We start from the raw sequence: 27,357 nt of genomic DNA, 5'->3' as shown, positions 1-27,357 counted from the left end.
AATGACTGTTATACATGGATTTAGTTTGGCCCTTTGAAATGAAGTTTTACAAAAATTTCAAAATAAAAGCCTTGACAAAAATTTTAAATCATACTGAATGGTGCACGGCCACCTTACTTAACGTTCTTGTGATTCTCCACATGCTACTGATTACATTGCAGCGTTCTTTAGCATTGATGCTAATTTCTAGCATGACAACGCCGGGCCCAAACCGACGGGCACGCTTTGGCAGGCCCCGGTTAAATTTCTTCAGAAATTTTCTAGTCTGTATTTGTTTTTTCTTGAGGCAGAACAAATGTTTCTCTCTGTCGTTATACAGTGTTAATAAAGTTTTTTTTTTAAAAAACATCCCCCCTTCCCCCCCACACCCAACAGACTTCTTGTGGCTATGATGTTGAACTGTGATGTCACACATCCTGTTTGTGACATCACTGGTGACTGTCTTTGTATTCCCAGATTCCACAGAGAAATTCATTTGCAGTTTAAGGTTCGAACGAGAAAGAAACAATGGCGGAGAAAGATTTCACGTTACAAAAGTTAGAGATTCTCCAGAAGAACCAGATGAAGCTGAACAGTGAAAATGAGCAGCTTCAGAAAACAGTGGAGAGTCTGAAGAGGAAACTAGAGAGACTGAACAGGACCGATGACTCAACAAATTGGCATGTAGAGAATAGCAAACTCATAAGTTCGAATGGGTATTATAAAAAACAAATGATTAAAGTTAATTTGGAATTGGAGGAAGCGAGAACAACAATTGAAAGAATGCAAAATGATTATTGCAACATGCAACAATTAACAATTAAACTAGAACGGAAGCGGGCCATGGCAAAAAATGACGCGGAAAAATCTTTAAAAGAAAAGTCAGAAAAACTGCTGTGCCTTACTAGGGAGAACGAGGAATTAAATAAGGAGATCGTGGCTTTAAAAATCAAGATAGACAGAATGGAATCCAGGGTGGAAAAAACCAAGATTGAGCCACACATTGATCAAACACAGGAGGAAGAAACACCAAAACCGAATATATTCCGGAGAGTTGGGCGTGTTTTTGTTGACATGTATAATTCGGGAACGCTGAGGTACTGGGTGCCACCCTGGATTTTTTAATAACTGAAAAAAATTTCAGGTAACTGGACGTAAGTATTGGGGGGTCACTGTGTTGTGAAAACTGGTATGAGGAGGTGGGATCATTCCAGACTAATGCAGACAACAGATCATGAAGGCCTGAGCAAGTGAATCTTGCATTTTGATTTTTTGATGATTATGGGACAAGATATTTTGAATTTACTTATGATGATCATACACCATATATAAAACTGTAATTGAAGTAATAATCAAACAATGTGTTAGATACAGAGGCAAGGGAAAAAGGCAAGTCCGAACATGTCTGGACTTGCCCCAGAGCTGTGTCCCAATTAAGGATCTGAAACTAAGATGGTCACGAGGAAAGTAAGGGAGGGAAGCAGGGTATATGTGGGAATGGCTGGGACTTTCCGATGAGGTAGTTGCATGCTCGAGAGGTCACGTACGCCTTATAGAGGCATGGGTTGAAAGGGTATATAAGGCCAAGGGGACCAAGAAGAGAGGTCTGGCACCCTGGAGCCATGGGGAAGTTGAGACTTCGCACCGCCAGAAGGGACAAGACCCCTTGACCCTCAGCCCTGGTTCCTGATTTGGCTGCCTTACTCTGCCTCAACCCTAGGATCTCAAAGTTGCAGCAACAGACTTGGAGAAAAGACAAAGGTGACTGAGTGATGAAGATCTGAAGTGTTCGAAGGACAACAGCCAGGTCTGCTTTGCTTCTATTTCAAAGAGGATTTTGACTAGTCTGTAACAAGCGCACGTTGTACTTAGAGGGGGCGCTACCGTTAATAGGAGTGGTTATTGAGGTTGTGCAGGTGTGAGGGCTACTCAGCTGATTGCTTCTTAACTGGGAAAGGCCATAACTCTTGGACTGTAGGTAGTTAAAGGCTAGTTGAGTCTCCTTCGACACCAGCTTAGATAGATCATCTCTACTAGACTTGCTTCAGGGTAATACTCGAAGGCTTAGAGATTTTTTGGACCCGTTGGACGGAGAGCTGGTCAGTAGTCACTCCTTGGATGTTGTGAGGTTGAGGGCTGGGCTGACTATTGCGTAACGACAGCTGGTACCATAACGCTGTGGGGTTAGCGACAGCAGAGAGGAGAACTTGGGGGGTAGCTGGTACCAGGATGTTTGAGGATAGCGCCAGCAGAGAGAGGAGCTTGGGGGGTTGCTGGTACCAGGATGTTTGGGGATAGCGACAGCAGAGAGGGGAGCTTGGGGGGTTGCTGGTACCAGGATGTTTGGGGATAGCGCCAGCAGAGAGGGGAGCTTGGGGGGTTGCTGGTACCAGGATGTTTGGGGATAGCGACAGCAGAGAGGGGAGCTTGGGGGGTTGCTGGTACCAGGATGTTTGGGGATAGCGACAGCAGAGAGGGGAGCTTGGGGGGTTGCTGGTACCAGGATGTTTGGGGATAGTGCCAGCAGAGAGGGGAGCTTGGGGGGTTGCTGGTACCAGGATGTTTGGGGATAGCGACAGCAGAGAGGGGACCTTGGGGGGTTGCTGGTACCAGGATGTTTGGGGATAGCGACAGCAGAGAGGGGAGCTTGGGGGGTTGCTGGTACCAGGATGTTTGGGGATAGCGACAGCAGAGAGGGGAACTATCATTGTTTCCTCAAGAAATGCTTTACAAATGTCACAGTTAAGACTTTTAAGACGTGCATATTAAATGTGCAGCTATTAACATGAAGTATTTAAAATAAGTTATGCTTTATGATATTTTCTTTGCAGAAAAGACAATAGAACAATAGTTAATTGAGAACTTTCTAAGCTCTTCTGGATGCAGATCAGAGCATGTTTACTTAGGGAATATTAGAGCAGTTTACCATATATTTATTTCTCTGTTTTCTTAATTAACTAAGTGGGAGGAGACATTAGAGAAGGAAAAGTGGAAAAGACAGAATTATTAAAGTAGAAGTTTAAAGTATACCGTTGTCTTTCTCATTCACCCAGATTCCTTAGATCAGGGGTCACCAACCTTTTAGAGACGGTGAGCTACTTCACGGGTCCAGAGTAACACGAAGGGCTACTTGTCTGATACAGACATAAATTGTCTTGGCTATATATATATATATATATATATATATATATATATATATATATATGATTACATGCTGCCTGATCATGTTAATGTTAGGGACTACTGACAGTAGTTATCAGTAATAATTTACCATGGCAGCTATGGTTAATTGCTATTATGTGATCAGAAGTTCTTAGTTCAGAGTTTTGAGTTTGATTCCCTTTTGGAGCTTTTCTGTGTGATTCTAAATTGCCCACAAGTGACTGAGAGTTTGGATTGTTGCAGCAGCAGCTGTACAGCTGGACGCACTGAGAGATTTTCCTTTAAATTAAAAAAAGAAAAGTTATTGTATTTCTATTATCCAACCCTGTTTACTAATAACAAAATTATGGAGAAGAAAAAGTTCTTTTGTGCCAAAACATCTTGTATGTAGCGCGCATCAGTGTGAGTCTGTGGGGGTCAAAGGGCACCCAAAGCCTAAATCTTATTGGTCAGTTTGCTTTTTCTGTGAGCTAAAAATGATGAGTGGAGTTTGAACCTCCCGTAGTTATAAGATTTCGCCAATCCTCCTCTTTCCGTGGATCTCACTGCTTCACTTCAATGTCTTTATTATTTAGCATCGTTTGTGTAAAAAAACAGAAAAAAGAAATAAAAGGGTGCGCTGCTTTAGTGGTTTAGTTTTGTGCCGATGTTTGCGCGTTGGAGAGGTGGTTGTGCTCCTGCAGGTCGGGTGCAGTGATAGTTTTGTACCTTCCAATCTGTCAGACATTTTTTTTCGACATCTGCTTGTGTCAGCCCGCAGGTGACCCGTCAGCTGTTCAGTTCACAAAATCACAAAAAAGCTAATAAACCGACAACCCGCCAGAACCGCGCACTGTAAAAAGCTCAGGCAGAACCTGAGGTTCAAATGATGAGTGGTTCAAACTCCAGTCATCATTTTTAACTCACAGAAAAAGAAAACTGACCTATAAGATTTAGGCTTCGGCGTTCCCCACCTCACCAACTTAAAACTCTGAACTAAGAACGTCTGACCACAATATAGCAATTAACCATAGCTGTCCTTACTGATAACTATTGTGCATAGTCCCTAACATTAATATGATCAGGCAGCATGTAATCATATTTACTTAAATGAATTTTTGTTGTAAAGAAAATTTATGTCTGTATCAAACAAGTAGCCCTTCGTGTTACTCTGAACCTGTGAAGTAGCTCCCAGTCTCAAAAAGGTTGGTGACCCCTGGTCTAAAAATAGCCAGACTTACCATGATTTTATGTAAAAAGAAATCAACTGTTAAGTACTATTTTTAAAAAAAAAAAAAATGGTTTCCACTAGTATTTTAACCATTTTCTTTCTTTCCAACAAGAATCCAAACAAGTGTTTGTAGTTGGAAGTTCTCTTTTCCATGACATCATCTTCATTCCAAATTTCTAAAATCTTCAACTTTTCAAGGTTAGAAAATTTGTATCCCTAACCTTCTTGAAAACAAGAAGGTTAAAACAAGAATGTCTTGCATGGCAGGCACCTATTGTTCCACACCTAATAAAACGTCTCTTTATTGGGGCCTAATATTAGCCTGCATTATCTTGTTATTTCAGGTTAAGGCACTGGCTTGCGCAGATAGTGCCTATCTATTAGCTTTAGCCTTTAACCTAATGCTAATAGATAGGACTACAAATACACCATATCTGTAGTTCTAACTAACACTGAATTAAAACAGAGGACTGAGCTGCCATTTAGAACTACTGGCTGTTTTGCCAGTAAATAACTCATTTAACCTAAACAACAATTCTATATGAAGCTTACTGAAAATTTCAAGATAAAAGCCTCAATATCCCTCTGAGGATAGTCACAGATTGACTTCAATGCATTTCTGAAAAATTTCTGAGCTCAGCACACACCATCTTTCTCTCATCGCTGTTATTACTGTGAGTGAGGTAGAGAATATGAATCGTGGTACTATTGGAGACGACAAATAGCCCTCTCAGATGCTTCAAACGGTTTTCAAGTACGTATCACGGTTCCCGAACGGGAAGGAGTTGTTAGGACTGCTTTTTTCTGTCAAACTGGCTGGCTCAAAGAAATAGAATTCTGTCAGCCCTGAGTGTCTGACAGACAAGCTTCATTACCATAGCAACAGAACAAAGAACAGGACAGGGCAGAGCAGCTGATTAGGACTACAAAAACGCATCACTGTAGTTCTAACTATGGCAGAACATGCAGGTTAGAACTACGACATGGCAGAACTGTCAGTTACTACAGAGGAGGAATGACCTGCCTTTAGAACTACTTGTGTTTTGGGCATTTTATAGCTGATTTTACCCAACCATTGTTACACATGGGATTAGTGTGGCCATTTTAAATTAATCTTAATAAAAATGTCAAAATAAAAGCCTTGACAGTTTTTACATCAGGTAATTGCTCTTTCGGGCATTATATAACTGATTTCACCCAGTCGCTGTTACTCATGGGATTAGTTTGGACATTTAAAATGAAGCTTACTGAACATTTCAAAACAAAAGCCTGAATATTCCTCTCAGATCTTTCAGAAAAACAAACTACTTCAAACTACTGGAATTCTGTCTCTTCCTGTCTGCTTCATCACGCGACAGCTGAGCTGCTCTTTAGAACTACAATGACTCAAGGTTAGGACTACAACATGGCGGAACTGTCAGTTACTACAGAGGAGGACTGAGCTGGCCTTTAGAACTACTTGTGTTTTGGGCATTTTATAATTGATTTTACCCAACCATTGTTACACATGGGATTAGTGTGGCCATTTAAAATGAAGCTTATTAAACATTTCAAAATAAAAGCATTGACAATTTTTACATCAGGTAATTGCTCTTTTGGGCATTATAGAAACGATTTAACCCAATCACTGTTACTCATGGGATTAGTTTGGACATTTAAAATGAAGTATACTTAAAATTTCAAAATAAAAGCCTTAATACTCCCCTCTGGTTAGTGCACGGCCGTAGGCGGTGCAATAATTTTAGCCTGTATTATCTTTCTCTCTTAGGTTAGTGCGCTGCCTTTCATAGCAAGGCAGTACATTAACATTAGCACAAACATTAGCACTTCACTGCCCTCCACTAGTGCACCGCCATAGGTGATGCAATAATATTACCTTGCATTATCTTTTTCTCTCAGGTCAGGTCACTGTCTTGCGCAGTAGCTAATCTTAGCATTGATGCTAATTTTTAGCATCCGAACACTGGGTCCAAACCGACAGGCACACTTTGGCAGGCCCCGGTTAAATTTCTTCAGGAATTTTCTAGTTACTGCCTTTTTCCTCTGTTACAATTTTAATTAGAAATCAAATGCTGGCCTCAATTGCACAAACATATTTCTGTTTGCAAGTGTTCAGGTATGTGACTGTGAATTTAACCAAATATAAGCATGTGGGTTTTTTCTTTCCCTTTTTTTTTTTCTTCAAGTTGTATCGGACATTAGCTGTTTCCAGCCTGCAGACCACCTGGTTTTTATTCCTGTCCTTTAATCAGGATCTGATTTACACCTGGGACAACAGGTGGATGCAGTTAAGGAATAGGTCCCTGTTGCAGCAGATGTAGTTTCTGCTGAGAGCATGTAGATCCTCTTAAGTACTAGAAAAGAGCTTGAAGCGACCACTGTGTGTTTAATGTTGCATCAAATTTGCTGGGCAATAACATGTACTTTCACTTCCAAATGAAGCGTGAAATCTTCAAACAACCTAATGAGCTGTACTGATTTAATTACAGAGACAAATCTAATCAGTGCAGCAAAGAGTTACCAAAATACACAAAACCCAAAGCTTACGTTTCTTAAAATGCACAAGACTTGAGCTCAAATGTAGCAGAGGCGGCAACTTACATTTGAGCTCAGATCTGCAGGTTTGAAGTGAACACTAGAGGAATCTGTCTATCACATAGAAGACTTGGGAAGTGCCACTAAACTGTATTTTGGGTCATCAGAATAAAAGGCACAAATTAAAAATAAATCCCTAGGTTTAGATTTTATTTGCAAATTTGAAACCATGTACTATTTCCAAAAACTATTCTTCAACCTGTAACTTAGTCAGAAACAAATTGTGTAAAACAATTCTGCTTGAATTTCAGAAACTATAATTGCAGTTTTTAGTTATTTCTGTGATAAGTTTCTAAAATTTAAACAAAAAATATTTTTCATGAAAAACATTCTTACACTTTAGTATCAAGCTGCAGTATGTAACTTTTATAAACAACATGCTCTTTTTTTTCACATATTTGTTAAAACTAACACTATGTTGGGACAGTATAAGATAAGATAATCTGTGAATAGATCAAACTGCTCTGCCTTCTTGCTAACTACCTGCAGAAATACACCACTCAGTCAGAAAAACAATCAGAGCCAGGTGGAGGGTGTTATCGCTGTCAATCACTCCGTATATGCGCTGCGTTCACCCTCCCTCTTGCTTTCTACTACATTCCAGGTAGTTCTCCATACCAGATTCTGTCGTGAATGCTAACAGTAGTTATGACACAGAGCTGAAAATCGGAGTTATTATATCATGTTTCAGTTCTCCAGAATTACGTACAACTTTAAAAACAAAAGCTGCTTCTACCCGGTAATCCTGATCGGGATCTGCATAACGGAGCACTGAGGGTTGTGGTGCTTGACCACAAAGATGTCACCCATCACTCCACCTCTGCCAAGAGCTCTGAAGAAAAAATGTATGTTTTGGTCCCGTTTGAAAAATTACTTAGGAATGTGAAGGATATTCATTCTACATACAACAAATACTAACAAATTGTGCACTTATTTGAAAACTCGAAGTCGTCTTCATTTATTTTCACCTGCGAAATAAAGATGTCAAATTTTCATTTCAATATGTGGAGTTCCACTTTTTAACTTTTTCTTTTCTATTTCCTTTTAACTCCTTTTCTAAACTATCTGCATAACAGACGTACGTTCCAGATGGAAGCAGCAAGTTCAGTCTAAATATTTAAACGTAGTGGAATCCCAAGTCCCCAACAATGAGTGACTGAGCCGTTCCACCAGGTTTTGTTTTTACAGAGACCAACGTCAAGACCACCACGTTACTGTTTTATGCCCCAGGACGTGATCCCTGTAGCTCTCCTGATCTGTCTTTGACCAGAACTTCAACCAGAACATGCACATGTATGCTCCATCAATGCGTGTCATTCATAAACCCTCACTGCGGTGCAATGAGACAGACTTACGCCTTGCCGCATGGAAAGGAAATGAAGTCATTACTGAGATGAGGAATGGGTGACAGAAGACCGATGGTGAATGGGGCTGTTTGGCAAATACCCATTTATACTCTTAAAGAAATCCAGCACGATTCTGAAATGTGGATTATAGTTCTTTAGACTCACACTTGATGTGAAAGGCATCAGAACCAGGGGCAGTTGTTTCTGCAGCTCTGCTCTGTTAATAGAAAAGCTGATGTGTGATTTATAGAAGTGCTGTTAAACTATACATGGAAGTTCACTGCAAGGCACAGGGGTGCTGGGCTTATTAAAATCTTTGTTGCATTACTCATGGGTTCTGCAAAGGAAAATGTGGGGGTGCTACACATGGTTAGTCATAAAGAAACTTTCTCATACAACACAAACAGGTGTACAAATTATTGACTGCTTCTAACAGCAAGGATAGCACATTTGCGGTTTCAAGCACAAATCCATTATGACCGAGATCAAGTCTTTTGCAAACAAAAAAGGCATGCATTAGAATAAGTATTTTTGGAGAAGCTTTCGATATTAATTGTAATGATTCATATTATAGTGCACTTACATTAATACTGGGTAAATAATGTAAAGTAATACCAATATAGGAATATATTTTTAAAGAACCATGTAAGATAATTTTGTTTTTATGCTGTCTGACAAAGTGTTTTCCCCTAGTGTCAGATATTATATATATATAAATAAATTAGAAGTATTCTAACATTAGATTCTAATCATGACTGATCCAAAATGTTGCTGTGCACAACAAGCTGTTATACCATCTACTGAGGCCAGTGCTGGAGCAGAAACCATCAACCCTGTGATTATGGTACAAGTATGCTGCTGCCTAAACCATAATCTCTGAAATATTACATTTCTCAGTGTTTCTAATAAAAGGTTATAGATTTACAAAGGTAAACAAAATAAGAGACGCAGTGTGGAACAAAATTGTTTACCATATGTCTTCAAAAATGTGCAGATTCTTATTTTTTTTTTTTTATACCGGCTTAAAATGTTGAAGATTTTCACCTAGTTTGACCAGCTGGAAAACTAGCTGATCACTGAAATCTGAAATTTATATTTTATGCAATAGAACAGCAGTGCTACTCATCACATCATGTCATCCCATTAAATGCAGAGTTTAATTAATTTATCATGCTTTGATGGTAGAAAATGAAATGAAACCAGGGGAAACCAAATGGATTTCAAATTGATTTAATAAGCTAAATTTGTGATTTTAGATAGTTGCCACCCGCACCTATTCAAGCAAATAATTACAGGTAAAAAAAATAGACAAAAACAAAAATGCAACCTTGACTTTATTGCACAATTAAAGCTTTACTTTTCTTGTCCTTCGACAGGAATGACGATAAGCTAAAGTAATCTGCACCAAATGAAACAGATGCGAGGCCACGTTGTAGGATCTGACCTCCAGCGGGACATCGGGGAGACGGGTCAAATACCACAAATAGTTTGCTTTAGTGAGAGAAACAATTAAAAAATTTTTTAAAGAAAGTCTTGCAACAAATGGTCAAAGCTTATGTAATGTCTTTTTTGAAATGTCATATTCCCTTACTGTCTGTTTTGAATTCACACACATCCTCACACTACACTTTTGCTATTTATATACTGGTTCTCTATTATATTCTACATCTTCACCAAAAACAAAAGGAAGGGCTAGAAACCAAACCTCCAAACATCCAGTTGGCTTAAAACCACTCTTGGCCATAGCCACCATGGAGAAGTATATATATAATCAAACATGGGGAAAAAAGTCACTACATTATGCTGATGTACTCGATAAAACAAACAAAGAAAAGAAAACTGACCAAAATGGCTGAAATGTCACTGAAGGCAGTGAAAAGTGCCTCAACTGGCTACAGTGTCTGTTTGACTTCAGAGACTTGTAAATTATATTTGCAAAAGCTTTGATACTCCTCTGGTGATTCATGGTGGTCCAATACATTTGATGTATTTATTTTACTACCTCTTTAACACCTACATACACATTGGGAAACACTTAGAAATTAGAGGAATTTTCCCCTCATCATCTCTGTCTGGACATAGATGAGACACATTTTCAAATAACTCTAAAGAGGTGCAAACCCACATCAAGTCTATAGAAACGTTTTTCCCTCACTTCACTGGACTTGTCTCCATTTTCTGTTCTCAGTTTTGTCTTCCTTTAAATCTGCCAAGAAAAGAGTTTGCTTTTGTTTGAACCATGATATAGTAACAATACCAAACATGTATTTTTAGTGTGGTGGATGGTTCCCACTATTGCATTTTTCTCTTAGTTTATGATCGGACTATATCTGCACTGTTTACAGTTTTCTTTTTTTTTTTTCATCCCATATAACTCTGTAGTAATAATTCTGCTAGCCTGCACCCTGTTTTTCTGTCTTACTCTGCTTTTTGTTTGTGCAATTTTCATGTGAGGTGGTCTGTGTGCAAGCCTTGTGGGATTTTCTAAACCAACCCGACATATCAGTTGCTACAGTGTTTACATGGTCTAATTGCAAGCACATTTGCTTTGTGAAGAACAACAAAATACACATCATTCTCATCCTGTTTTCTTCACACTTGGATGAACCTCAGATGACTAATTCTTTTCTTTTTTTCATTTGCTCTTTCTTCTATTCTCTCCACTGTTGCTTTGTAGTTCCACCTGTACATTTGAAAAGGAAATGTTCGCAAGAGCGATGAACTGACTGAAGAACAGATAAGCATGGAGATAGAGGCTATGTTTACACAAGACCGCTGTCTGGAAACTGCCGGTATTTTCGGATGTTTATTGGGAAAAGTTCCACATTTAGACAAGACTGCAAAGACTCCTTGAATCCTCAGTTGTCATGTCAGTCTACTCACATGACAACTAATGACATGTCATTAGTCCAAAAAGTTTCACTCCAAGACCTGGTTTCAAAAAGTGTTGGTGTAAGAAACAGCAATCACTGGAGATGTGTAAACATGTGATCTAATCACTACAAAAATGTTATGGTTTCACTGAAGAGCTGCTCCTTGTAAACGGGCTATTGACTCGCTTGGAGTTACAGTATAAAAATTTAACCAAAGACAAGCATACATGGGAATTAAGATGACAATCTTCAGTGGAGTGTTGTGAAATATTTACCAACAACTTGAATGGAAACTGAAAAAAAGTATTACAATACTGGAACTTTTAATGCATTGTGCAGCTTTGTTGTACCAGCCGAAGAAAATCTGACTCAGCGCATTGCTCCCAACACCTGATTAATACTTTAGATAGACAGATAGGTTTTAACAGGTTTGCAGTTTTACCATATTGTTTTCACTTTCTGATGCCTGTTGAACTTTGCGCTGTGGGATGCTCAAAATTTGGAATATTCTTCTGTAACGTAATCCTATTTTAAACCTTTCTATAACTTCATCAACAACCTGTCTGCTGCATTCCTTGGACTTCTTGGTTCCCGTTTGTTTACATTCACTTTCAAATCTTTTAGGCCTTCACAAAACAGCTGGAGTTACAGTAGGATTAAATTCCACAGACTTTTACACACAAAGTTTATCTTATAATTAGAGGACCTCTAAAGACAATTCATGAGTACAATTCCAGCAATTGAACAAATTTTTCTAGAGGGGTGTCAGAGTTGAATACAAATGCAGGCAATACTTTTCAGACTTAAATTAGCAAAACAAGTGGTTGAAAATCCTGCATTCTAGTACTTCTACTTGAAAATTATGTGCTGCTTCATGTTGGTGTATCACAGAAAATCACAATAAAATAAATCAGAGTTTGTGGTTGTGGCAAAATGTGAAAAAGCTTAACTGGTATGAACACTGTGCAATTACTGAATTGACAACAGCAAGTAGTTTTTCAGAGAAATATGTCTGGAACACCAAACATAATGACACTGGCCTCGGTCAAAAAATACTTCCAGTCACAGCACACAGATGAAGTGTGCTAGACCACCAATGTAAGATCGGATCAAGATGGAAAGGTTTTTAAACTGAGGAGTTGCTGGATCATTAACTCTGTTCCCTGGAGCGGCAGATAAGAAAAACCTTGGTTTAAGTGGCATGCAATGCAAAAAGACATAATTGCGCCTTATAACCAAATATTTTTTAAGCAAACATGAAGTATATCTGCTGAAATAGTGATGACAGCAAATTGGCAGGAAAAATCAGAGGTTGAGTGATATGTGAAAGAGGTTGTAAGTGGTGTGTTGCCGCAATCCGCCTTAGGCAGAGCCACAGCTTACTGGAAAGATTAACCACCGTGATGATACTGATGAGGATACAATAAACGATGTCTGGTCCAGCAGTTCATAGGGCATGAACCTACAAGCCTGCCATTCGCAGAGAAACATCACCTACAAACTACTAAAACTGTTGGAAAAACAGACCCTCACGAGAGAGATCTGCACCATGTACTATATCCAAAAATCCCAATCAAATTTACAAGGAGAGAGATGTTATGAAACAGTATTTACAGAATTACTGTCCCCTATGGAAATAAAGGCAAACTATAATAGAATAAATGGATTATTCTGGGATATATTTAAAAAACAATAAGACTTAAAATAAATGGGAAAGAGCTTGATCTTACTTTATCATTTCTAATATTTTAAGCCGCAACACAGTTTCAGTGTTTCCATTCTGACAAAATGCTTTATGTTGTGGTGTCCTGATGTCTGCTTTACTTATATAAAGTAAGTAAAGCAAGGAGTAAATTATGAAAATTAACACCAACTGGCACTCACACACTTTAAATCCACATACTTTTTTTGGATACAAGCATAATCTTTTCATGTTTTGGCATCTACAGGAGACAAATCCCAAACAAAGTGATCTTGGCTATATATGCAGTATTTATGAGCTTCTTGAAAACAAATGCTGATGTCTTTTTAGCGTGTTCTGCATTCTTCTTCGATTTCCAGGTCAAATTATCCAAACCCCTGGCAGGTTTAGATTTAAGGCAAAACTGATTCAACCAACAGGTTTGTTTCTGACAGGAAATTAGATGTGCATCTCCTGCTGCTTCTTGTCATGGTGGTGGCCTTTGGTTTGATTTGGGTAATTAAGTTTTTGGGGATTCAGCATAACAAAATACAAACCACATAATTATGGTTCTGTTGAATAATATTTAGATTACCCAATTATACCAGGATGGGCAATTCAGTTTAATGACTGCCCTCATTTTATAAAACTAAACTTAAAGTGAAGTTTTATATTATGCCTTTTAACCATTTTATAACCATTTTGTAAAACAAGATTCTGCCTCCCAAAATGTTATTTTATATGCCAATCCCCACCACGACCCACAAAAACAAATAAAGCAGCAATTAAAAACTAATGCTCTTTTAATAGATTAGATTACCAGTTGTTTTCTTAAGAGGTATTAGAGCAATGTGGCCAATTCTAAAGATAGACCAACTCAATTTCAGAGAAACAACATACTTTTTATTGGGTTTTTGATAGGTTTATTTTGTCATAACCTGCAAAGAATCAGCCAGAGACAGAGATTAGGTTTCTTTTGATTTCTTTTCTGCAGAATAGGAGAATTGAGAACAGACGCGACGAATCGCTGTCAAACACTGTCTGGACTCAATTCTGCCAGTTCTTTCTTTGCATTTCTCTTTATTGTATAGAAAAAGGAGGTTGGGCTTCTCTTCACACAGTCACACAGAGAATTGACCAACCGTCTTTACATTCTGAAACCTCCTATGGACATGCCCTTATAAGGGCATGTGGCTGACCACAACTAATCAGTTACAGATGGAACTAATAACACATGAATGTTTAACGTTTTTAGCTTCCAAGCAAACATCCTAAACAAAGTTAATAACATACTACAAAAGAAAGAGAAGTTAAGTAAATATAAAAAGAAGAATAATATGAGAGTAATAATAAAAAAAGAATAATATAAAAAGAATAATATGAAAACATAACTTGTAAAATAAACTCATGAGTAAATGAACAGGAGGATAATTTTTCTAACAGTTTTAATAAAATTGTCTCAGTGAAAGATTAAAACTATGGATCTGTCACTGTAGGAGTAAATTTTACAGGAACAAGCAGTTTATTTTTTATTCTTTAATCTTTCCAGCCAGCTCAGGAATGCCAAATGGGGCAGAGGTGCCATTAGGGATCAGCTGACTCCTTATTACATCTTGACAAGTGAAATTGTTTGTTGGGTCTACTCTCTGCTTCTGAAGCACCACAATTTACCGTCTGGACACTTCACTAACAAACACACAAGCTCATCCGCCCGCGCACATTCAAGAGCTTTTATTTCTAACTCCTTCACATATGGGGAGGAAACGTACGTAAGCACAAATACTTTTGCCACTGTTGCAAGATGAAAAGCTAGTGTGTATTATTTTTTTTTTCTCCAAAATACCAGATCTGTAGGAAACTCGGACACAACTGTTTGCTTTGATAAATTGCATCAAATCAAGGAGAACCATGCAATCCCTCAAATGTTAGTTCAAACATAAATTTTTAGAAGTGGGGGTTTTCTTTCACCCTGACCAGGACGGCTTGATTGTGTTTTGTTTTGAGTCGAGACCCAGACCAGAGATTTGTCATTGTTTACCAATTTTGTTTATGAGTACAGTAGGTTTTTCAAGGACGGGGTGCATGTTAATGATCCTGAACATAACAAACCATGACAATGTACAGTATGAACGGTCTGAAAGCAGACAAGGGTTTGGAGGAACATGGTGGAGAAAACAATTTTTTATTAAAAGCTTTTAATAAAAAAGCTGTTATGTAGACGAGCTGAACCTTTACTGAAAAGCTGAATCTTTTTCCTTAAATAGTTTTTTATAGTAGTAGCCTTTTCCTAATGTTAGAAATTGTTACATATTGTTTAAGTTTATTTTGAACTGCATTGGGGTAGTCTGAATACAACACAAAATCGTGAAGGTTCACTTTTCTAATATCTGTAATTAGAGTACTTATTTCATACTCTATGTTTTAATGGTAAATTGTCTTCATGTCAAACTTTCAGACTTGGTTTTAACCTGTGAAATGGTTATATGGGTTAAAGTTGCCTCCGTGGGGAAGGCAGGTGGTCTTTTGAATAAAAAAGGAGAATATGATGATAGGAAGTTTCTCAAAGATTTCTTTGTGTAGCTTCTGGGGTAACAGAGAAATAACTTTCAGGTAAAGTTTGTTGAGATTGTTGATACTGAGATGTACAGTTGAAACCAGATGTTAACATAAAGTGAATAAAAAGACCCTTACACATTTTTTTCCTCATTGTCTGAAATCAAATCAAACCAAACTTCTCCTGTTTTAGGTTGGTAAGAATTACTAAAATTATTTCTATTTGCTAAATATTGACGAATTTAGGAATAACATTTTTTAAGGACTTTTTTGTAGCTTTATTCAAATTTAGAGGTTTACATACATTTGGTCAGTATCAGGAATAATTCTTTTAAACTCTATCACTTGGGTCAAACCTTTTGGTGTCCCTCTACAATCCTCTGATAGGTTAAGTAACACATTTGAGTTAATTGGTGGAACAACTGTGGATCTATTTTAAGACCACACCAGGGACAAGTTGGGGTTTTTTTTGACAAGATGGGAAGGTCAAAAGAAATCCGCCAAGACATCAGAAAGAGAATTGTGCAGCTGCATACGTCTGGTCCAATGATTGTACCACTCAGGGAAAAAAAAGCGAGTTCTGTGTCCCACAGATGAACATATAAATGTGCAAATCAATCCCTGAACAAAAGCCAAAGACCTTGTGAGGAGATTGCTGAAGTTGGTGATGCAGTGTCATTATCCACAGCGAAAATCTCAGTGAGATTCAAGTTATACCAGATTGGTATTGCTGCTGTAGATGATATAATACCAATTATACTCATTGACGAGCAGTTTCTAGCTCTATTTCTTTTGCTATGTTGCTCCAGTGCTACGAATGAAAACAACCTTTCACTGTTTGCCATTAACAGTGCGACTGTTTTTAATAAAGTTTATTGCTTTAACTTTTTCAGTCTGAATGTCATAAAGAAAACATGGAAATAACTGAGAAAATTACCTAATTTTACCCTTGGCTTATATTGTCCAGCAGATTAAGAAGCCACTTTCATACACATTTATACATAAATAGACAGAATCACTTTCACCTAGACAAAACCTCACACTCAGTCCTCTGTGTAATCCCATCTGATCTTGCCGATACTGCTGTTAGCAGCCTCCTCTGACTCCGTGGCCTCGCCTTGGACTGCCTTTGAACTTGCCTGCCAAGAAAGTGTAACGCTGCATGTTTCTCTCATTGACTTTCAGGAATGATTGGGAACATTATAATGATAAAATTGACAGGAGGTGGAGAGCTGAGTGGGAGCAGAGGGCCCTGACAGAAAGCAAATAAGAGGCTTGAATATTGTCAGCATGTTGTTAATAAGCTGCAGGAGAGAGCCGAGGTGTGTGAGTGAGAGAGCGAATTCCTTTGTGTGAGCACAAATATGAATTCCTCTCATAGAGTATGTGTGCTTGCAAAGGTGATGTCAGGCTAAAGAGCGGCTTATTGCTGAGTTGAGTGACACACAGGATTATCGGCCGATGGCAGAAATAAAAAAAAAAAAAAAAGCTTTCATCAGTGTGTGGCTGAGGCCTGCATGTTTGATGTTAGACTGAGGGAATCACAGACAAGGTGACTGAAAGTGATGGATGATTGGAGGAGAGGCGAGAGGTTGAGTGTCGACAATGTGGGGTCATTACCAAACAACAAGTAAGCCCCGTAGATATAAGGCATGACTGCAATTGAACATTCTCTGCATTTGAAAGCTTCTCTGCTTTTTCTCACTAACGAAATCTAAAATTGTTAAAGAAATATTTTTGCCTAAAATCCGTACAGATTTAGTCACCTTGTAAGAATTATTTGAAAGACAATTATCTTCTAACCAGGGTAAAGTTTAAAACAGGAGTGACATGAGCTCTTTTTGTTCCACTTAAAGGTTCTTTCTTAAATTTGACTCAGCAGCTATATTGACATGACCAATCTCTTGCTTAATCAGAGAACGCTTGCTCTCTGTGGCAATGAACAGATAATCTTAGTTCAATTGAAGAGTTATTTTTTTAAAACCAGTTTGCAGCTTCTTTAAATCTTATAGTGTATGCAAGATGAACAAAATGTTATTTTAAAAAAAAAGCCCTCTGTGAAAAAGGTACAGAGCATGATTTTGAGATTGTTGACTTTCGGCTAAAATTGTTTGGACAGAACTACATATAATGCGCGATGGTTCACATAGTACGAAGGCACCTTTTAGACATGCACTGTATTTAGTATTACAGTCATAACTACATCAGTCAATGATTTTTGCTATTGCAAAGTATCACTTGCAACATTTGATGTTACAGTATTTCATGTGTTATATGTACAAACTGCAAATTAATAATATATTGTGCATTGATAGGTGAATGGAGTCTAACTTCCCTTAATACCAACACCAGGCGTATCTGTTAGTGCCTGAGGTACAAGGGCTCATGGAAAGTGCAGACATTTTATTGTTATTGGTAAAGAAAGAAACGTGGAAAAATGATTTATCAATACTGAAAATGTGTAGATTGTTTCATACAGGAATGTGTTATGAGCCTTTTTTAATTTCCATCAAACAATATTCAGTCATTAAGATAAAACAAGAACATTGTTACAAGTTGTTTATAAAGCAATTTTCCCCATTACTTTTCTGCTTTTGTCCACTTTTAGGTCACTTCCTTGGGAACCACAGTGTGCTGGATATACTCAAGCTGGACGGTTATGAAATTGTTCATCTTCTCTCTGACCATCATGAGCAAGTTACAGAGTAAGTAAGGTGAAAGGGCAAGTAATTGTGTGGTAAACAAACCCTACACTTCACAGTAATACAGAACATCTATCAAACATATGTATCCCCAAAACCTCTGCAGATTTTATGTTACAACAGTCAATACGTTTTTTATTTAATTGTATGTGACAGACCAACACAATAAAGACCATAATTTTGAAGTGGAAGGAAAATAAAACAAGGTTTTCAAATGTCTCAAAATTCTTTAAAAAATGTAAAATATAGCATGTGTTTGTGTTAAGTCCCCTTCACTCTTAAATGCTCTTAAATAAAATCCAGTGCAACCAATTACCTTCAGATGCCACTCAATTTGTAAACATCTGTGTAACTTAATCAGCAAATTCGAGCTGTTTTTGAAGATCTCAAACGTGTTTTGGAGAACATTAATGAAAAATCAGCATTAGAATGACCAAGGAACACAGCAGACATGTCAGACATAACATTGTGGAGAACTTTAAAGGGGGTTTAAGCTATATAATCATATCCAAAGCTTTGAACATCCCACAAAGCACTGCTTGATCCATCGTCCAAAAATGTAGAGTGTGACATAAGTGCAAACCTAACAAGACATACCCATCTATCTAAACCAATAAGCTAGTCAGGGAGGGCTTAAATCAGATAAGCTTTCAAAAGATCATAACAACTTTGGAGGAGCTGGAGAAAAGAAGGTACTCTGGTTAGAAGATACCAAAAGTTTATTTTTACTAGTACTACTTTTGACTACAAAATGCTATGTATTGTGGGTTGATACGGTTTATCACCTTGAATGCGTCTTCCCCAGAGTAAAACATGGTGGTGGCCGAATCTTGCTGTGGGAATTTTTTAGCAGGGAAAAGGAAGCTGGGCCTACGGGACCATGCCCCTAATCATTCAAGCTAGGGTTACAACAGACTGGTATTGGTCAAAATCTATCCCTGCGTATGAACGGCAGACACAGTCAGGCTGTGCTTAAGCAATCATGCAAAGAAAACTGGTCATAAAGTTCAGTCTCTAGATGTGTAAAGGTGATCTACCCCAAAAGACTTGCAGCTGTTATATCAGAGAAAAGCAACGCTACAAAAGTATTGACTCCAGTGGGCTAAAAACATATGCTCCCCAGATTTTCAGATTGTTTATTGCTGCAAGTTGACGGAATAGGAAAAAGGTCAAAAGGTTTTTTGTTTTGTTTTGTTTTTTTTCAATGCATTGCAGCCTGGTTTTAGTTATTTAATTCTTGGTAGCTGAGTTATTTAGATTCTGTAGATTTATAGCAGCTCTTTGTGGACAAATACAACCCAAACTGAGATAAGTAACAAAAAACAACTCAGCTGTGCTGGAATACTTTTAAACATCATCACCTCCATCACTTTAGTCGATCTCTTCTTCACCACCCTCTGCTCTGATGCTGCCAAAGCAAGCTGCCAACAGTTGTTCTGCTTGTTCTCACCACAACACATGAGCACATGCCCACACACGTGCTTGCAGGAGTGAGTAGAATGATGTGCACTGCCAAGGAGGGGCAGTATTGCACACACTTAAGCTCTCAGATGTTCACTACATGCAAGAACCTCACAGAAAATTGGAGTTGGCTAGGCTGAGTGTCTTTACAAAACCTTTCTGCCAACCAGTGTTTGAGTTTGTCTTCCTCCAGTTCTTGGCATTCTGCAGCTTCCCTATTACGGTGGGCCTTAATCGATCTGCCCATAAAATGATATCAAAAGCAACTTAAGTTTGAGTAAGACAGAAATAAAAGCAAAGTACAAAAGGAATAATCATGTTGCAGTCGTAAAAACATTAGAGTTCATCAAAGATTAGAGAATTAATCTTTGCAAATTAAAGCATCAAAACTAACCCTCCTACCTCTCTCTGTCCAATTGAAGGCTTGATTGAGTGGTGGGTCATGTTGTTAAAGTTAACAAGTGAGTTAACTTCCTGTGGTCACAAAACCCACACATGCATGCAAAGATACATGTGCACCTTCCTGATGTGAGATGATACAACAGACATGTGTACTTCAAGATGCATGACAGGTGTTCATGAAAGTTGTAAGCCTGATGCCTGGATTGTGTCAAGGAATAACCTAAAGAGCAGTAATGCTACTGTATGACAGACAGAGCAATTTGAATCTGGGTTTGGCTCCACAGTAACTCAACAGCCGGGCTGGAGATATCATCACACTGCTGACCGAGCCATTAAGATAGAAATTCATCTCACTTCCTCCGTATCACACCTTGCATGGCTAAGAATTTATTCATTTCATTGATACGTGAAAAGGCTCCATTTGCGTTCTCCAAATATGATGCTCATATCATAACAGTTGTTCCACCTTGTGTTTTCACCTCAAGATAAAATCACAAATTAGGCTCATGTGTTTTAATAACCCAAAGCTAACTGTGCAGTTTTGTGTGGATTCATCTTCATTGCTGTGAAGCACTTCAAAGTTCAGCAGTGAGGCACACTACAAGAGAAGAAAGCTCCAAAAGTTTGCCTCCTGCAGGCACCTGCAAGCAACTTTCATAGAAAGCACGTGTCTAAATTGAGACAGACATTTATTTAGCAATATTTGTGTTTAAGATCTTCACTGTAAGGAAGACTTTTTAAGTAATTCTCGTTTATTTAACTTCCCTTTGAGATATTAGTTGAATATTTTTGAATTCAACTAATTGCTCATTGACTTTAAACGATAGTGCCTTGGGTACTAAAAGAAATGAACATAAGAAGAGAAAGTATGAGTAATGGATGTAAGAAAGATGAGTACATTGAGTTTTTCAGGGAAGATTCTGGGTGGTCTTTTTTTGGTCAAATTGTTAGTCTTGGTAGACAAAATATGGCAACCACAAATGTTGAACTTTTCTCTAATGTTGGCTGCTTTGTATTTAAGCCACTCCGGGTATCATTAATAGAGTGAGGCTTTCCTTGCGGTGTTCATGTCCTTGATTCAAATTGGGGTATTTGACGAGGAAAGTGACTGAGTGGTCAGAAACCACTAAAAAAATAACATTCACTAGCTGCAGGTTAAAACTTGTAGGAAAGCGTATAGCTTCACACAAAAAAAAATCCCTCCCATTTCCCATTAGCTGTGGAGCTAAATTGTTTTAGTGAAACCTCTGATTAAATCGGGGTTTATACAATCAAATGTTTTAATAATTGACTCCATGCATGCCTTGTTTTATTTTTCTCTCTTTCTCTTTTTCTGTTCCAGGAGTAAACGAGATCCAGAACTGCCTGAAGCAAGGTCTGTTGAAGAGCCCTTAGACACCAGTACAGTGACTCCCACCAGCTGGCCAACCGGTCTGGAGGAGGAGATGGAAGACCCAGATGATGTGCCTGGGCTGCAAGGGGAGGAGCTGCCTCACATGCTTCTCCCCGACAGCCTGAATCAGCTGGAGGAGTTTGGACGGCACAAACGGCCCCACAAAGCCCACCGGAGCCATGGAAGGCCCAGACTGTTCAGTGACCTGTGGGTTCGCTTTGGGGATAGGTGAGACATTTACTGCGATCAAAGTCAAAGCAGACTTTACCAACCAGCTTACGTTGGAGACTTTATTGAATTAATTTAAATCCGGCTTACTTGCATAGCACCAATTCACAACAGATGTCGGCATAATTTGTGAGAGATTTACAAGACAAACGGGTTCCATTTCTATCCAGTTTGGTCAAAGTGATGTTTAAATTAATGCAATTCACCCAATCCAATCATTATATCAGATTCGGATGCAGTTATACACAGTCCAAATCAGTTATAAAGCAATACAGTTTTACTTGACTGATTATAAAATGCCAATTAGTAAAGAGTTCTTTCTTAAGAAAGCAACAGATTACTTTCAAAATTGGTTTTAAAGTGATTCTTCATTCCCAGCAAGCATGTGGGAACAATGAAGAACAGCGACTCCTGAAAGGTTCAATATGAGTAGGACTGGAGAACAAAAACCAGATAGGGTTTTTGAATAATGATAGTTAAGTCTAGAAGTAACTAATGGACGAGTGATGCAGTTTTCCAGCTTTACTCTGAGACCAGTTATTTGTTTTCTTTTTCTTTTTCTTTTTTTTCCAAAATTGTACGTGAAAGAATGGATGTCACAGAAATAGTTTTTAGCAGGATTTCCTTATAATGTTTTTAGACAAATTTGAATAACAAACTGAGCTTAATGCGCTGTTTGATAACTAATATCAATTAGAATACTTGTGGTATTAATTGACTTTACTTTCTTGTGAAGTACCTCAAGATGACATTTGTTGTGAAATGGCATTATAAAAATAAGCTGAATTTACCAGACAGGTTCTAGTCAAAGTTAACTCCAGTATTCTTTCTAAATGGTAATTTAAAATCTGGGTTCTTTCAAATTATTGTCAAAGGCCAAATAAATACTACTAAGTCTAAGTGACCGACTAATCTACCAATACCTGTGATCCATGAAGAAGATTTATATTTAAAATAAACATTACAATAGCTGCTTACATGCCATAAAAAGCCCTAAACTGTTTTGAAACCCTTCACATCATTATAGAATAAATGTTTACAGGATGTTCCCAGAATTAAAATATGTTCAATTTTAAAGGAATTAGATATAGGTTAGACATCTAAAAAGTTTAGAAAAAAGTTTAGATCTTTTGTTGGAGGATTTTGTTGTGAGCAGTCAATGTCTTACCTGTAGCAGATGGTTGTCTAAGGAGTCAGGGTCTATCAGGTACTCTGGGCCATGAGCTTAATATGAACTTATTAGGTGCATTTTACATTGAGTTATTGGTGATTAATTTAGCAAATAAACATGAACTTCCATGTAAGTCATCATGGAATGCAGATAAGGTTTTGTTTAATGTTATCAGTGCTACAAGATCAGCTCTAGCAGAAATTCAATATGGAGCTGAAGAGTGAGTAGTAAAAACATCCTAATGATTTTTCAAACTGAGACAACTCTGAATGGTTTGGCAAAAAAAACACATATTTTTAATTAGCTGTTTTTTATCCCTCCTCCAGCACACCACCACCTAATGTGAGGATAATCAACGGGTATATAACAGTGGAGCCGCCACTGACCCATCAAGAACAACACAGACAGTTGGAAATCTTTTCTATAGAGCGACACGCTGACTCTCCTTCGCCCACACTGCACAGCCTCAGCTCAGCCCAGCTGGCTCACACTTCCCTCACCCTGTCTTGTATTTTAGCCTGGTTTTTATCACACATGCTGCTCACCTCCTGACCACAAGACAGAGCTATCTCGCAGTCAGACACTTAAGACGCTACTACATCCATACCAGAGCAGAGGAATGTACGTGATAAAGACAAACAACGGTGGCCATCATCAGCACGCGCAGACATGAGATGGAGAGAAGCTTCAGCCAGCAGGACAGCGGATCTTCAGAGGGAACACTCCTGCCGTCAGCCTCCTCAGTACAGACATCATGTTGGAAGTGTTTAATGACTCACCAGGCGTCAAATTGTGAGGAAGAGGCTCGTAACAAAGGCACAACAACTGGCCGTGGATGAAGATTTACAGGCCTGTCGAACTATTAGAATAACAAACACATAACAGTGAATTATTCCAAAGAATTGGAGTCTTGACCTAATGTAATTTTAATATTGTGTAGAAAAAATTTACTTTAACATTGAGATTTGAACATATCAATGACGGTTATGATTCTGTGATAAATGGCTTCATTGCACACAGTGCTGTGCAATGAAGCACTGTGAGTTGTCACTTTGTAAATTGTGCATTTGTTCATAAAGAAAATTTGTACTGTATTTATTAATTCTGGAAAACAGAGTATATTTTCTTGCTATTTGATAAATAGAAAAAAAATAAAAATAACTAATGACGTATACTGTGAGTTGTTGTTCTTAGTTGATATACAAATTGTGGAAGCGGATTTAAAAAATCAAATAATACATCAATAACTATTTCCCTGATGAAGCCAAAGCAAAAAAAGTCTATTTGATATTTTTTTTGTGTGTGTGTGTAGATTTCTGAATCTTCAAATAGAGCAACAAGGACGAAATTCTCCATCTCCAGTGATTTATTTCTATTTTTACGTATGTAAAGTTTTGTGCAACAGGTAGTCTTAATCTGCCATCTGCTGGTTAAGTTGAAGGCGAGCACTGAAACTTAAAAGTCTTCTCAGATTTGTACTTCAGACAAATTCAGCTTTAGTAATTGTGGGACTATAAAAAGAACAATTAAAATCAGTAATGGAAAGAGATGTGCTTACAAAAGGTAAGTTGACTGAAAGAAATCCATTTATTACCATGCAATTATCTTTTTTCAATTGCAGCCTATAAAGACACAGAGTGGCATTGTCTAAAATGACACCAGTCAAACGCAATATGATAAACAACAACTCAGGAAAAGTTAGCTTTCTTGTGTTTACTCTCTAGATTCCAGTACAGAATGGACCATTATCATCAACCCATTGGGTGACAAACTGGCGACCTCCACGGGTGAAAAATATAACAAAAGATGTAAATTTTTGAAGTAATTATGAGTTTTGGCGTATGACAGACATAAAATTTAAGTTATTAGAAAAAGTACAACATATTTCGGCCAACATGTTCAACTAATCCTGGATCCCTTAAATACATAGATCATCAAATTTGTCTCTCTCATACTGAAAACACCTCCACTACTACACAAACTGTAGTTATTATTGCTGCCACTAGATGACACTAGAGTCTCAATATAAGTAGCGCAGAAGCAAGCAGCGCGGATGACAGTTCAGTTAGAGACCTCACGCAAAGCAGGCACATTTAAATTGGACACTGCGTTTTTCAATTCCTTTTTTGTTGTCTATCTACTCTAATGATGTACAATTAATTTTAGAGCAATATTAATCTTTAAACGTTAAATGATCATTAAGCCATCATACAAGAAAAAAGTGGTGTTAGAAATAACTTTACTTTTAAAAACACACCTTTGCAACTTTTAATAATGTTAATATCCATCCGCCTACTATCCATAGCAGTTTGTCTTTGCAGTCTTGTGGCAGAATTGATCCCTGTCTTCACTAGTCATTAGGCAAGAATATTGTTAATATTGTATTATTTCTGAAAAGTTTTGTTTGCAACAAGCTTTATTTTTATTTTGACATAACAAATTGTTGTCAACAAGAAACTGAATACATTATATTAAAATGAAAATTGCAACTTAAATAGATCTGTTTGCAAAAAATATTATCATTAAATGGACTTCACTGCATTGTTTGTTAACTAGAATAAATTTGTAAGTAATTAACTTAGTAATATTGTTTGATTTAACTGACGTTTTTGGAAAATGTTATAAGAAAACATTTGCTGTAAAATTGTGCTACATAATAAATTTTATTTAACTTGTGTATTAATTAGATTTATCAACAACTAATTGATCTTTATTCAATTGTGAAAGGATTTTTTTATGTAAGTAATTTCAGAAGTTCTTTAATAATTTATAATGCAGCAAAAATAAATTAAGAGAGCCAGATATGCTAAGAATTAACCATTATTTAATTTTATAATAATGAAGTTAAAATGTTACTATCTGGCAATTATATAAAGACCCCCACCCCCATTGAGATGTCTGAAATGTAATTAATATTACTGTTTCTGCAGAGGTGTTTTGTTTTAAAAGGTATTCTATTAATTTGGAAAAAGAGGAACAAACAACTTTTTTTTTTTCATTTAAAGCAAACAGCCCCTTAAGCCAAGACAGGGCAATATTTGCCTTAGTTAGAATACCATTTTCCCTGGGCTTTGGGGTGTTGTTTGAGGGTGTGGGGCCTTGACAGGGTGCTCTGAGGGCTGACCCTCCCTCCACCAGGGACACAACGCCGGCCGCATATAAATAAAAGATTACAGTGGAAAATCAATTTCTGAGCAAACTCATTAAAAATGCCCCTCACCTTAAATGATTCCCATTTCCTTGCATTCAACCTGTTAGCGCCTAGCTGTCCCTTACAACCAACCACACTCACATCACCTACACCTCATCCAACTCCCCCTCCTTCCCCTCCTGCCACTTCTCCATCCTTCCTTCACCCTGTTGCTCTCCCCCAGTGGTAATTACTTGCACAAGTCGTTTTTGCCCTTTGATTTGCACCGTTTCACAAATGAAGGTTAAGTTTGTTTAACCGTGGTGGATTTGCCAGTCATGTTGGAGCATATAATGTGGCAGATCCTTGGTTTTTCTCCGTATACCTCAGACACGGCTGAGTCTAAAGACACCCACCCACCGAAACACCTCCTTCTCCGTATCCACTTCCCTGGAAAGGGGGACAGAGGGAGAGGCTCCAAGGTTAAGGCTTTGTGGGACTTTGGAAACCTACCAAGGATCAAGCTTCAGTCTCACTCAAAGGAGACCAGGAAGTTGTTAAAGATCACCTTTGCTAAAACGATTAAGAATCAGAGTTAGATTTAGATTCAGATTTAGAGGCTTATGGATAACTCACAACTCTCACAATTTGCCAGTTGTGACCAGCACTTTTCAAGACCTCTGGGATTCTTTGGGGGCACCGGTGAACCTGTGATTGGTGGCTATTAAATCGGTTTCAAGGAGATCATTCTGAGTTGTGCAGCACAGCTATGACGACCATTTTTCAGCTCATTACTCATCTTTAAAACCTGTGCATTTTTTAAAATAAATTTTCAATTTAAAACTGCAGTAAATATTTAAATTTGTTGCTAAGACAAGAAAAATAAAATAAAATAAAAACTATTTATATATATATATATATATATATATATATATATATGGGTTATCGTATATATGGGTTATCGTATATATGGGTTATTTTTTATCTTCATTCTGTGGTAATTCTAGCACTCCTGAGAGGAGCTTGCTGTTTTAGACATTGTGAGGTGCTGTCCACAATAGAGCTATTTTAGAAATCTGTGTGCTACGTTTGTATCTCTAGTCCATGTAAAGATTCTTGGGGAAAAAGTCTATAGCATTTCTACAACTACTTTTGACATTTAAGATTTTTAGAAAACTCACTTTGTGTTTTTACACTGGTTATCCAGTACACATGTACACAGACAAATGTAAGACAAAAAAAGTTAAGTACTTAGAGGAAAGTGTAAATAAACGACAAATCTTAAGCTTAGCACTGTTTTACTGAACACACGGTAGACATTTTATTGTTAATATTGTTCTTATTTTATTTTCAGTGGAGGACAAAACAACAATATTTGTTGTTTGGTGTAGCCGTAGCTGTGGTTTGTCTGCCTGAGTCCATGCAGTGTAAAGGACACAATGACAGAAAATGCAGAGCAGCAGATGGAACA

The 27,357-nt window shown here is 37.7% G+C and overlaps 1 protein-coding gene and 1 long non-coding RNA gene across 2 annotated transcripts in view; one reads left to right on the top strand and one right to left on the bottom strand.

Annotated features, from left to right (window-relative positions):
- trabd2b (TraB domain containing 2B) overlaps positions 1-23,928 on the top strand; it is a 91,308-nt gene extending 67,380 nt beyond the window's left edge. The window contains exons 5-7 of the mRNA XM_032573231.1: positions 18,008-18,104; positions 21,307-21,585; positions 23,083-23,928. Of these exons, the coding sequence (XP_032429122.1) occupies positions 18,008-18,104; positions 21,307-21,585; positions 23,083-23,308 (602 nt within the window). The 3' untranslated portion in view covers positions 23,309-23,928. The remainder of the gene's footprint in view (positions 1-18,007; positions 18,105-21,306; positions 21,586-23,082) is intronic.
- LOC116726485 (uncharacterized) lies at positions 1,049-3,125 on the bottom strand. Its single transcript, XR_004340606.1, has 2 exons — positions 2,571-3,125; positions 1,049-1,127 (listed from the first exon to the last, which is right to left on the bottom strand). It is a non-coding gene; the product is annotated as an uncharacterized LOC116726485 (long non-coding RNA).
- Positions 23,929-27,357: the final 3,429 nt, after the last annotated feature.

This window comes from Xiphophorus hellerii, chromosome 9 (assembly GCF_003331165.1).
Source record: "Xiphophorus hellerii strain 12219 chromosome 9, Xiphophorus_hellerii-4.1, whole genome shotgun sequence".
Classification (NCBI taxonomy): domain Eukaryota; kingdom Metazoa; phylum Chordata; class Actinopteri; order Cyprinodontiformes; family Poeciliidae; genus Xiphophorus; species Xiphophorus hellerii.
This window is presented reverse-complemented; position numbering and strand designations above follow the sequence as displayed.